The sequence below is a fragment of the Catharus ustulatus genome (assembly GCF_009819885.2).
Source record: "Catharus ustulatus isolate bCatUst1 chromosome Z unlocalized genomic scaffold, bCatUst1.pri.v2 scaffold_29_arrow_ctg1, whole genome shotgun sequence".
In the NCBI taxonomy this organism is placed as follows: Eukaryota; Metazoa; Chordata; class Aves; order Passeriformes; family Turdidae; genus Catharus; species Catharus ustulatus.
In genome coordinates, this window is record NW_024879446.1 from 7,285,692 (window position 1) to 7,297,826 (window position 12,135).

At 40.3% G+C, this 12,135-nt stretch overlaps 1 protein-coding gene across 4 annotated transcripts in view; it reads right to left on the minus strand.

Annotated features, from left to right (window-relative positions):
* FER (FER tyrosine kinase) overlaps positions 1-12,135 on the minus strand; it is a 189,000-nt gene that overhangs the window by 33,279 nt on the left and 143,586 nt on the right. For all 4 annotated transcript variants that reach the window (XM_033086516.1, XM_033086518.1, XM_033086517.2 and 1 more), the window contains one exon: positions 11,620-11,743. In XM_033086516.1, coding sequence (XP_032942407.1) covers positions 11,620-11,743 — 124 coding nt within the window. The remainder of the gene's footprint in view (positions 1-11,619; positions 11,744-12,135) is intronic.

Here is a 12,135-nt window from a genome sequence, read left to right on the forward strand (position 1 = left end):
ATTCATTGCTATTCACTTAAACATCTAAGAGCAGAAATATCAGCTAGCAAGTAATACAATGGTACCTATGCAATACGCACTTTACTTACGCAATAATGAGAACAAAAATATTTCCTTCTTAACAAATTTTCCTTTCGTATATTTTTTCCCCTCACTTGCATCTTACCCAGTTGTGCAGTAACATCTGGACGGGTAGGGACAATGTAAAAGAAAGGCTTGAAACCTCAGAAGGAGAAGCCCTGGACTATCAGAAGGTACAGTAATCTTAAAAAGTTTAGGATTTAGGATAATTTTCTTACAAAATATTATCCCTGAAATGGCACATTTCTGCCCCTTTATATTTGGACACAACATAGGCCCCTTAGCAAGGATTTTTCATGCTCTTCCTTGTGAGACTAAGACCTCAGGTCACATATAAGTTATACATAAACACTCAATGTTTCTTAAAAATACAAGAGTCAGCTGACCAGCATGAAGAATTTGCCTTCTAATAGTAAACATCCAGTCTCTAATTGCTAACTGACAGGTGAGATGTACAAAACAGAAAGCAAAGCTAGAACCCATAAATTTCTAGTTATTGTGAAAAGTACAGTAAATTCACGAATACAAGCCGCACTGAATATAAGCCGCATCACTGGGTGTTGGCAAACATTTTGGTTTTTGTCCATAGATAAGCCGCACCCGAATATAAGCCGCTTTGTCGTTCGCAGCGAGGACCCGCGTGCAATTAGTAACAGAACCGCGGCAGGGCGGGGTTTACTGGCTGAGCTAAAGCTGTGCAGGCTCGGCCCGCTAGGGGCCGCTGACGGGGCCAGGTGGGCCAGCACGGTGCTGCAGCTCGGGGCCGGCCGCCGCTGCCACTGGGCTCGGTCACCCTGGGTCGGCGCTGCCCCGCGGTGGCAGGCAGGGACGGAGCTTCCCCCGCTCCTACGGCAGCGGCGGCGGGCAGGGACGGAGCTTTCCCGCGCCCGTGGCGCCGGCGGCGGGCAGGGACGGAGTTTCCCCGCTCCTGCCGCGGCGGCGGCGGGCGGGGACAAAGCACCCCGTCGGCTCCCCGAGCCGCGGCAATGGCTGCGCGGGGCTCCCGTCGGCTCCCCGAGCCGCGGCAATGGCGGCGCGCGCTTCCACCCCCCTCCCCAGGCCGCGGCAATGGCTGCGTGGGGCTCCTGTCGGCTCCCCGAGCCGCAGCAATGGCGGCGCGCACTTCCGCTCCCCTCCCCGGGCCGCAGCAATGGCGGCGCGCGCTTCCCCCCCCCTCCCCGGGCCGCAGCAATGGCGGCGCGGGCTTCCCCCCCCCTCCCCGGGCCGCGGTAGGGGCGGCCCGGGTCCCCCCTCTCCTCCCCGGGCCGCAGCAGGGGCGGCCCGGGTCTCCCCTCTCCTCCCCGGGCCGCGGCAATGGCGGCGCCGGGCGCCCCCCGTCTCTCCCCTGGGCTGTGGCAGAGGAGGAAAGAGAGCTCTCCCGCCTCTCTCCCCGCCCCCCGTGCTGCCTACAGGGAGCCAGGCTCCACCCGCAGTGCAACAGAGTAGCGATTTGTAACAATCGCAAAATGCCGACTTTGCAGCTGCTTGGCTCAGCACTCTGGCAGGCACTTCTGAGGTTGTATTAGCCGCTCCTGATTATTAGCCGCATTTTCGGTTTAGGAGCAAAATCTTAGTCAAATTGGTGCGGCTTGTATTCGTGAAATTACTGTAATAGCAATATTGACACTACATTTTTAAACATCTAGGTGTACAAAATAATTCTGCAGTAACATGTCAACCAATTTAATGAATGCTATCTTTAGTTTAACTCTACCTGACATTTTACATCATCATTCTAGAAAAAACTGAAATACTGAAATACTGAAAGCTCAGAGGTCTGAAATAACTGGGTATATTCCCCATTTTATGGAGAACACATAAAAGATGATAATCACATACTGAATAGGGACCACTAGAGAAACCTTTCAATAAAATGAAAATATCAGCCTCATTGAAGCTTTTCACAGACATTTCAAAACATTAATATAAAGAACTATATTTAACTGATCATACTGGATTATCCCTGACGTCATTCAGTTGATATACAGGCTGTGCTATCTTTAGACATAAAATGGAAGCTAAAGGAAATGTCAATTACGCAAAAATAAAGATGAAACATTGTAACTGCCTTTTCAAAAGAAAATACAAACATGGAAAGAAAAGGCAATTTTCCTTTATTTATTTAATATAAAGAAACATCAATTTGCCATTAGAAGCTAAGGAACAGTATAATCTAATATCCCACACAAAACTGGACTCTGGGAATATTAATTATTAATATTAGTCTCAAAATGACCACAGTTGAACAAGAACTTTCTTTTCCACTAGTATGAATAGGTGCCTTATAATTTAATATTCTAAAAGAAGAGTGGTAAGTGGTAGAGATAATTAGTACTGGAAAATCCCTGTGGCAGACAAAACCCATCCTAATAGCAGCTGAATAAAGTACCATGTTATTCCTAAGGAAAACAAAGCACCAGGGCTTCCAGATCAATCATTAATGTAACAATCATCAAGTTAATATAATACTTTGTGTAGTCTGTTTATTTAATTGCATTTCTATTTAACACAGTAACATGAAAAAGTCACAATTCAAGTATGTATTTCCTACACAGTGTGACCACTAACCCCTCTGGTAACAGAACTACCTTGAGCACACACCAGGAATACATGAAACATAGCATGGTCTTATGGCAACAGAATGGAGTGGAGATTTACAGTAAACAAAAATGTATTCAGACCTTTCTTATATCACATGCTGGCCATCCTAACCCATATATCTGTTACTCTAATTACAAGCCTTGTGAAGCTATGGAAAAGCTCAATCTGTGATGCCTAGTTGCTTTTAATATAGTCTGGGATGAATTTCAAATAAAGCACACAAGGGGAAGCAGTATCAACCATTACAACAAATACACAGCATCCACAAAGGAAAAACTGTATTTCTCTTCCTTTTAAATTCTTTTGTTTCCAGCTATGTCAAAATCCAATAGCTTAGGGAAACAGATAATAGATTAGAAGAAAGTTCAATTTTTATTCAGAAGCAGCTCTTCACCATAGTTCACAGGCTTTTTCATTACAGTATACTTAGAATTCAATAATCATTCTAATTGATTATAAAGAGTTTAAAATATACAGTGTTCATGGACTTGGATACTCATGTTTCCTGGTTTTTTTCCTTAAAGCTTTCAGATTAGATTCTTACAAGCTTACTAAAAAATGATAACCATCCTGCTCAAATAAGATCTCAGACAACCAAAAGTACTAACTCAGAACTGATCCAAATTTAATAGTACAGTAATTTCACGATTATAAGCCGCACTGAGTATAAGCCGCACTTCTGGGTTTCACAACTTTTTGTTTTTTTGTCCATATATAAGCCGCACCTGATTATAAGCCGCATGTTACAATACCGAGTGTGATAAAAGGTATCTGTTCTATCACCATCTGTTGAGGGTGGGGACAGTGATCCTTATCTCAATGGCAGATATTCTGCTAATGGGTCATCCATTGAAACCAGGCAGTGCATTGTTCTTTATCTTTTCACACCCCATCCTTCCTCCAGGGAGTCATTGTCTGCTAATGGCCCATTGAGTCCCACTGTGTGACTGATAAAATTACTGCATCCCATTGAAAGTTGCTCCAACCAGGGGGAAGAGGCCAACATTTCTTACCAAGATAAAAACAGAGGCTTTGGGACACTAAGGGAGCCCCTGTCTCCACTGGACTCCAGAGGAAAACCGGATTTCTCCACATCACCACTGGACCTCCAGAGGGAAACTGCACCTTGTACAGGAGCACTGCTCCAACTGAGCCACATCTGTCACTGCAGGAGGATGCAGCCACCATTTAATGGGACTGCTACCAACACCCTGCCTGACAGGGTGTCAGGTTGTACTCTGACTTTGTCAGGGTTTGGAGTTTGTTTCTTTGTAGTACTGTATTTCTATTTTAATTTCCCTAGAAAAGAACTGTTATTCCTAATTTCCATATTTTTGCCTGAAAGCCCCTTGATTTCCAAATGATAATAATTTGGAGGGAGGGGGTTTACATTCTCCATTTCAAAGAGAAGTTCCTGCCTTTCTCAGCAGACACCTGTCCTCCAAACTAAAACAGCAACTTTTTGTTCTTTGTCCATATATAAGCCGCACCTGATTATAAGCCGCACTTGGGGTTCGGACCAAAATTTTAGTCAAAATGGTGCGGCTTATAACCGTGAAATTACTGTAAATGGATCTCTAGGATCAAACCACACTTACAATGTGACAGTTGGGAAAAAAAAGGAGGGAAGTATGCCTTGAAAACCCATTCTTAAAAGCTGAAACCTGGTATATAATACTCTATAATATTTTTCTATATGGTAAACTTAGTGAAATGTAGCAGTGTTCACCTACTCCTCCTGGATGACAGCAGTTAAAATGCCCCATATTAGTTACTTTAGGGTTGGAAACACCTCATTTTTAAGAAACACAGTCATGTGAAAACTATAACAAAAATTTTCTGGAGCATTAGAAAGCAGTGACACATTTGTCTTTATCAATATTATGCTCTGAAATGCAGTTTTAATAGCAATGATGAAAGAAAGATCATGGCAGACCAAATACCCCAACAGCACCTGTGGAGTGTTGGCATTAGTGCGTTGAGGGGTAAGCAGCATCGCTGTTCTGGAAACAGTGCTTCCTTTATTTGTTTAGAAACATCTGGGGAGTCCCAAGAGCATCTTTACTGAACTCAGGTTTTTTTGGAAAGAGTTGGTAGACAGATCCTTATTTACCTACAATGGAACTATCAGAAGGACGGTTTTGTAATCTTGCAAATGGGTCCTCCATTAGTACCGCTTATGGCCAACAGAACAAATAAAACATGTATAAAACTGGCAATGCTTTAATTGCACAGTATCTTTATAATCTAATAAAGTCAGTGGAAATACTTATTTTTGTGGAAAGAACGTTACGAGTTAAGAGGCAACAGACAAGGTTGCATAAGGCATGTCCATATTAAGAAATAAAAGCTAAATATATGGCAATGTGCCAATTAAATTCAAAGTTTGACTAAAAAATATTTTATAGATATGGTAGAGTAAGTTTCAGTGGTTTTTTTTAACTAACAATATAGCTTATATAAAGTGGTCTGCAGAAAGTAGCAGCTATTCATCAGTTTCCATTTCTGTTTTTATCTTTAAACAGAATGGAAATATTTCTTTCATATTGAAAAAAAATGCTTTGAAACATCATTTTATATAAAGCAAAGACATAATCTTAAAGGATCAAAATGATGATTACTCACTACATTTATGGGGTGTTTCAACTGTAGGACTGACAATTCTCTGAAAAACTTATTCATTGAAACAGGATCAACAGATAATATCAATACAGTAGCACATATTTTTCTTTCATTCAGTCATAAATAAAGAAAGCTATAGAAATGGAATCTCACATCAGCGTTTTATAAAAGTAATTCTGAAGGAATCATAAAAAGATAATTAATAATGGCAAATTAATCCTTGCATTAAACCTCAGAGTTGAGGTGGTTTCCCACCAAAATGCAGTCTTTCTTTATAAGTCATACACTATCAGAGAAAATTACAGAAACTTCAATGAAGACCTCAGACATTGCAACTGGCCAGGAGCAATATTCAGAGAAATGTGCTCAAGGAGGCCAAGCTGCTGCAGAACAGAACGAAAGCCATCATTCCAGGGAGCATGGGGTTTTGTGTAGCCTCCCAATGGCATGCACAGAGAAGCGTTTAGCTACTGTCTTCCATAGGATTTAGGTAGAAAAATTAAGCAGACAGGTTGTTCCTCCTTCTTAGGAAGGAGATCTGCTCCATTTTGGAGTTCAAGCGTCATTGTCCTGCTCCTAGGAGAGTCCAATCCCTCCTGAAACACACAGAAATGCGCAGCACCTTTGCTAAACTGTAAAAGATCACTTTTCATCCTTTTTGTGGCAGCTGAACTATTGTTCCAGGTAGAAACAGAAGATTCACAGGAAATGAAATACCAACTTAACTATTTAGAATAGTTAAGTTCATGGTTATGAAAGGGTTTTGACACTTTTTATGAAAATTCTATACATTAACAGTTACCAGACTTGAGAAGAAAAAAACTGATAGCAGAGATCAGCTAAACTAGATTTGTAGCCCGGAAGCAAGCATGTTCCTAGCATTTTATATGTACTACAGTAATTTAACGATTATAAGCCGCACCATTTTGACTAAAATTTTGATCCCAACCCAGAAATGCGGCTTACACTCAGGAGCGGCCAATATATGAAAGAAGTTCTGAAATTTCCCTATCCGGAAGTGCAAGCCAAAGTGCAGAGGCGAGTACCTGCCAGTAAAACCCGGGATTGCGCAATTATTACAAATTGGTTACTCTGTTGCGTGGCAGGTGGAGGCGGGCTCCGTGCTTTTGGCAGCGCGGGGGGAAAGGTAGGGGGCTCCCTGCTGCCGGCCCCGCGGCCCAGGGCAGAGGTGGGGGCTCCGTCCCCGCCTGCTGCTGTTGGTGCTGGCGGGCTCAGTCCCCGCCTACTGCCGTGGGTGCCAGCAGGCTCCCACTGGCACCACAGGGCAGTGCCGGGCTGGGGCAAGTGAGCCCAGCGGCGGCAGCGGCAGCCAGCCCTGAGTGGCCCCACCGAGCAGCAGCGCCGAGCTGGGCCACCTGGTCCCATTGGCAGCCCTGAGCGGGCCGAGCCCGCCTGGCCCCGAGCCAAATGAGTAAACCCTGCTATCCTGTGATTCAGTTACTAATTCGTTACTTTGTTGCACACGGGTCCTCGCTGCGAATGAGAGTGCAGCTTGTGATCAGGTGTGGCTTATATATGGACAAAGATGTAGACATTGCCAACATCCCGAGGTGCAGCTCATAATCAGGTGCGGCTTGTAATTGTGAAATTACTGTAATTAAATTAAATTTTACATATCTAATGAAAATTGTAGAAATCCCGAATTAATATCCACCAAGTCAGGATTTCATAACATGAAAGTAAACCAGATTTAACAAAACACAGGGTTTTACATGGATTTAACACAACACAGCTACAAAACCAAGGCAAAAAGAAGCAGCAGCAATATGACTAAAAATGGAAGAACTGGACCGGAGAACATGATCATCTTGCCAACCAACACATCTTTAATTCAGAATATGGTACACTTCCAGAAAACAAATTCATTGACTGAAAGGAAAATTTGACCTTGAATTCAGGGACCTTGGTCCCTGTTGCCTCACACTCATAGTGCATCTATTGCAAATAGGGTCAACCTGATCTTGCAGAAGATGTCCCTGTACATCCAGTAGTCCAACAGAAATTGCAGCTTCCCCCCTACAGGCCCCCAAGATTGCTTTGAAAACTAAACATAAATTATGGACAAATGAATTCACCACATGCAAATCAAATACTGTATGAAAGGCCACTCAGAAATGCTTATTAAACCAACACTAATTATCACATCTCCATCCTTACCTTCTGTTTCCAATTAACAGAAAAATGGAACTTTCTAAACAATAGGATATGGTAATAATGAAAGCAAGAAATACTTCTTCAACTCAAGTTAATTAAATGGGGATGAAATGACTACATTCTTCTGTGCATGTTCAATCACCCTTTTTATTTTTATTTTTTTAATAACATCTCTTCATGCATCTTTTTTTTCCCCTGAAAGGGTAGTCATTTCTGTTCTTTAGAGAGAGCAAAGAACAAGTGCTATCTGGATGCTAGAGAAAATGGAAATGTAGATCAAATAATCATTCAATCATTACTTACATGCCAATGCAAGCATTTTCACCTAGTGAAATAGCTAACACATAAAAAACAGAAAAAAACTAGCACATTATTTGTGGCACTGTCCCAACTTGAAATTGTAAATTAAAGTGTAATTCAGAAAATAATTTCCAAAATCCAATACAAATTTGGGTAGAATTTCAAAATATAAAGGCTAAGTGTAGCTACTGCAGTTACAAGTTAAGAGCAGCATTGAAAATAATGTGAATAAACCCATGAGTAGCCCTAATTTTCCTTAGCAGGTGACTGTAAGGGTCAGTCCAAAGTTTCCCTGATCTGCCTCACGACCATCATCAGAGACTAAAACCCTGAGACCCCACCACTCACTCTGGACAGGAGTTTCCGGCCTGGCCAAGGTGGATGCTTGCCAAAGCACTGTTCTGCAGATGTGTGCTGTACTGTCACGGTACGCTGCGTTCGAGCAGGTATGGGCCGGGAGGGCAGTGTTTTCTACACCTGCTCCTCAGAGCAAAGGGCCTCTGCACACAATAGTCCATAAATTTCCCCACTTTTTGGCCAGAGGCCACGCGCCTTGTAAAAGGACTATAAAAAGATGACTTTCTGAAGAGACTTTTGAGATCTGTTTCTCCCCACGGACGGAAGATGCATCTATTGGTTGAAGACCACGAAGACATCGTCCCATCTGTTGGTAGCTATTCTCCATCCTTCTCTCTCTCTCTCTCCCTCTTTTTACTTTGTTTCCTTTATCTCTCTCTCTCCTTTATCGCAAAACTGAGCTGTTGGCACTCAATAAAGTGCATTGCTGTTTGCTGTTGAATAAAATCTGAGTCTCCTCTTTGTCTTTTGCACCCTGAGGTCAAACGAACCTTCACAGCTCCCACTCGTGTTGAGCAGATCATGACAGTAACCAAATACGCATGGTACTAAATTAGTCACCTAAACGACTAAAAAAAGGACGTGGGATTCTGAAAAAATCTTTTATCAGCAAATTGAATACTGTAGAAAGACAACAGCATGAAGAAAACCAATTTAATTTTACTACAATCTCTGTAATAGAAACTATTTCTAATCACACATTACTGATCTTTAAGCAATAGCAATCAAAACCTGTGGACCTTTAAACAAATTAAAAGACTTAAGTTTTTTTAACCACTGCTTAGTCCACTGTCTCTAAGCAATTTTCTCATCTCCTTCTTATCTGAGAACCACTTTCAGTAGATGTATCTTATGACAACAAAAGAACAAGTTTAACTTTCTTTCAGAAAACCACTCGTTTTAGCTTCTTCCTGCTATGAATTAAATTTTTCCATTCCCATTTATGCTGTTAAACTTACACATGACTAATCTGTCCTACCTGACCTAAAAAGGAGGGAGCAAAGGCTCCCAGAGTCCCTGTACAGATCATGAAGCCACATGGTTGCACTTTCAGTGCTTGGGAAATTCCAGCGGGGTTCTGAGTCACAACACCCAAGAACTTGCTCATGGAGCACAACACAGCTTGACTTTTCCCTGTTTTTCTGGGCATCTGTGGCACACAGGAGTTCTAGACTGCTGCACCTCCAGCCATTCCCCAGGGTGTCCAGAAATCTTGGATCAGTGCTCAAACAGGGAAGAGACCTAGCAAAATTCTGTGTATGATAAGCCTCCTAAATTACAGTGTAGCCATTGGTCAAACACATTTTGAAACTTCATGAGCTACTTTCCTAGAGTAAGCACTTGAAATCAACCTGTGTTAGTAATTATAAGTCAAACCAAGCAACACAAGTTCCTTTACAGTTACTGCAAAAATCACCAAACTTGGTTAGTTGCTTGCCTAATTCTGAAATTTTCATTATATTTGCCTCTCAAATTTAGAAGAATTAACTCATAAATAAAGTAAGCACATGCTATGGCTAACCACATAAACCAAAAGAAAATGTTGTATACCGAAGAAAGTAAGACTGTTAAACTAATACTGGAAATGCATATTTTGATTCATTAACCTGTGTGCTTCATAAAAGCAAGCAGTTTTCCTGGACACATGGTTTGCTTGCTTGGTTACATTTTAAAACTCTTTTTTTTTTTTAATTCAGAATTCCTAAAATTTCGGGTTCTTTCTTTAAGGAATAGCGTTCTGTGATAACCTTCTGTGACAATAAATAAATTTTAGTAACTTTTTAGAAATTAAAAAGTAAACAAGGGGAAAGAAATTCCGAAATGTTACCCAGGCTGTGTGCACTGGCAAATGTGTGGCACTAACAAAAAAGGTCAGATTTCAGTTTTTTCTGGACTTGGGAACTACATGACATATTTGTATTCTGATTTCCAACTGAAAACAAAGAAACAATGAAATCTTCATACAATAGAACAATACTCCACATATCTTCTCTCTGAAACACGTTCTCTGGATCACTATTAGCTTTGTAAACAGATCTTAGGAGTAGCAAATTTCTAGAGATACTGTGAAGCCATGTTGTCATCTATAGCTTCTAGAACAGTTATATTCCACATACCTGAGCAAAAATACCATTTTCCCAGTGTTAAAAAATAATTATAAAACTATTTATATTTTAGGCAGCACACTATCGTATAATGAATAAATACTGTATTTTTTTTCAGAAATTACAATTACAAACTTCAGTTATCCAGCTACTATTTTTATCTTTGGTTTAATTTTCTAAGAACACAAGAGCTTAAATAGGCATTTCAGATTTAACACTGATGTGTTACAGGAATTATTAAGCACAAGAGTATTTATGAAGCTAGTGTAAATCACTAATGCTGTTACTTGCTCTGATTTTTAGGCCATTATATCCTTGACAAACAGAGCCAGGTTGAAACACATTCTGTTATGACAGAATGCTTACAATCCTTTTCTTGGATTTCCCTAAGGGAATAGTACATAGTTTTAGGTCATGAGATACAGGGGTTTTTTTCTCTCTTTTTTTCTTTCTCTCTTTTTCTCTCCTTTTTTTTCTCTCTGTTTCTTACACATCATGATCTTGCAGAATTGTTTCAATTAACTTGATGTGCAGGATTGCAACTGAAATCACTGCTGATAAAAATCTAAGAGAAATGCCATTCAGGTCTCTGATAAATCCCAAATGAACTGATTTTGTAAGAGAGGTGTCACACAGCTCACCTACAGATGCTCCACAACGTGTAAGACATCAACATCACAAATGAAAACCTGTTCTCCATTAATTTTGTAAAATGGATCATCATTATGTATATCTTGTATTTCAGCCACAGCATTAAGCAGGGTATATATTGCACTATTCTGAGAGAAAAAAAAACAGGTGGAAAATAATTCCATCCCCTTTGATACAAATGGAGTATAAACAGCAATGGCAGAGTCAAACTGGAGAAGAAACAAGAAAAAGGAATTGTAGGAGCAGAAATAAGAAAATCCAACAGCATAATGCTAAATATTCTTCTGTATTTCAGAGAGAGCAGTCCAGACTATTAATATTTTAATACACAGAACTTTAGCTCTTCTGTATTATCTGAGAAACCAGTGGATTTTTCTTACCTTATGTGTAGGTTCAGTAGGTATTTGTAAATTTCAGAAATTACAAGAGCCTCACAGGCTGCTTCTTGCTATAATTCATTCTCACTATGAATCAGGCTCCTTATAATGCATATCATTGTGGTGAAAAATAATTTTTAACTTCTATTAATAGCACTAGATAACGCATAATGTAGTATTTTTTAACCAAATGAGTATTTTTAATTAGACAAGCAATAATGACCAGTGTTCAGAAAAAGTGTATTTTTTCTTAAATTGGAGGGGTTTGTGAGAATGAACACCTCACACCTGTTAACACCTTGCATTTCCACTGGGCAAAGGTACAATTGTGAGAAAAAAATCTTCCTTACCTATGTATACAGTTTTTAGATTCAAGATATGCCATACCAGAGGCAGCATCTAATGAAAATTTCACCAACTGTTTGGTTTTCAGTTCATCCTTCTTTTTTCTTAGGAATGACAGGAAATCACCGCCTAGAAAATCAGACAGATTGACAGTGAGATAGACTGATAGGATACTCACATTTATCTCTCATAAGGGGACCAAGACCAAACAAAATGCAGGTTATTAAATGTTCTCCTCATCCCATCAGTTTGAGGCTAGTACAAGAAAAAGGAAAGAACACATTTTCAAAAATATGTTTTCTCTTAAATATTATGTGCTTAAAAGTGAAAATTGCACAACCTGCCTTTGATATACCTATTCTTCACCAGTGTACATTAAATACAGACTCACTTAAAAAATGTTGGTAAAAACAACTGATAATCCGTGATACATATTCTTCTCTAATCACAGAGTTATTGATTGTGAATAAAAATGTTAGGTCCTATTAGCTACATGAAAGTAATTACTTTCTAACTGATCA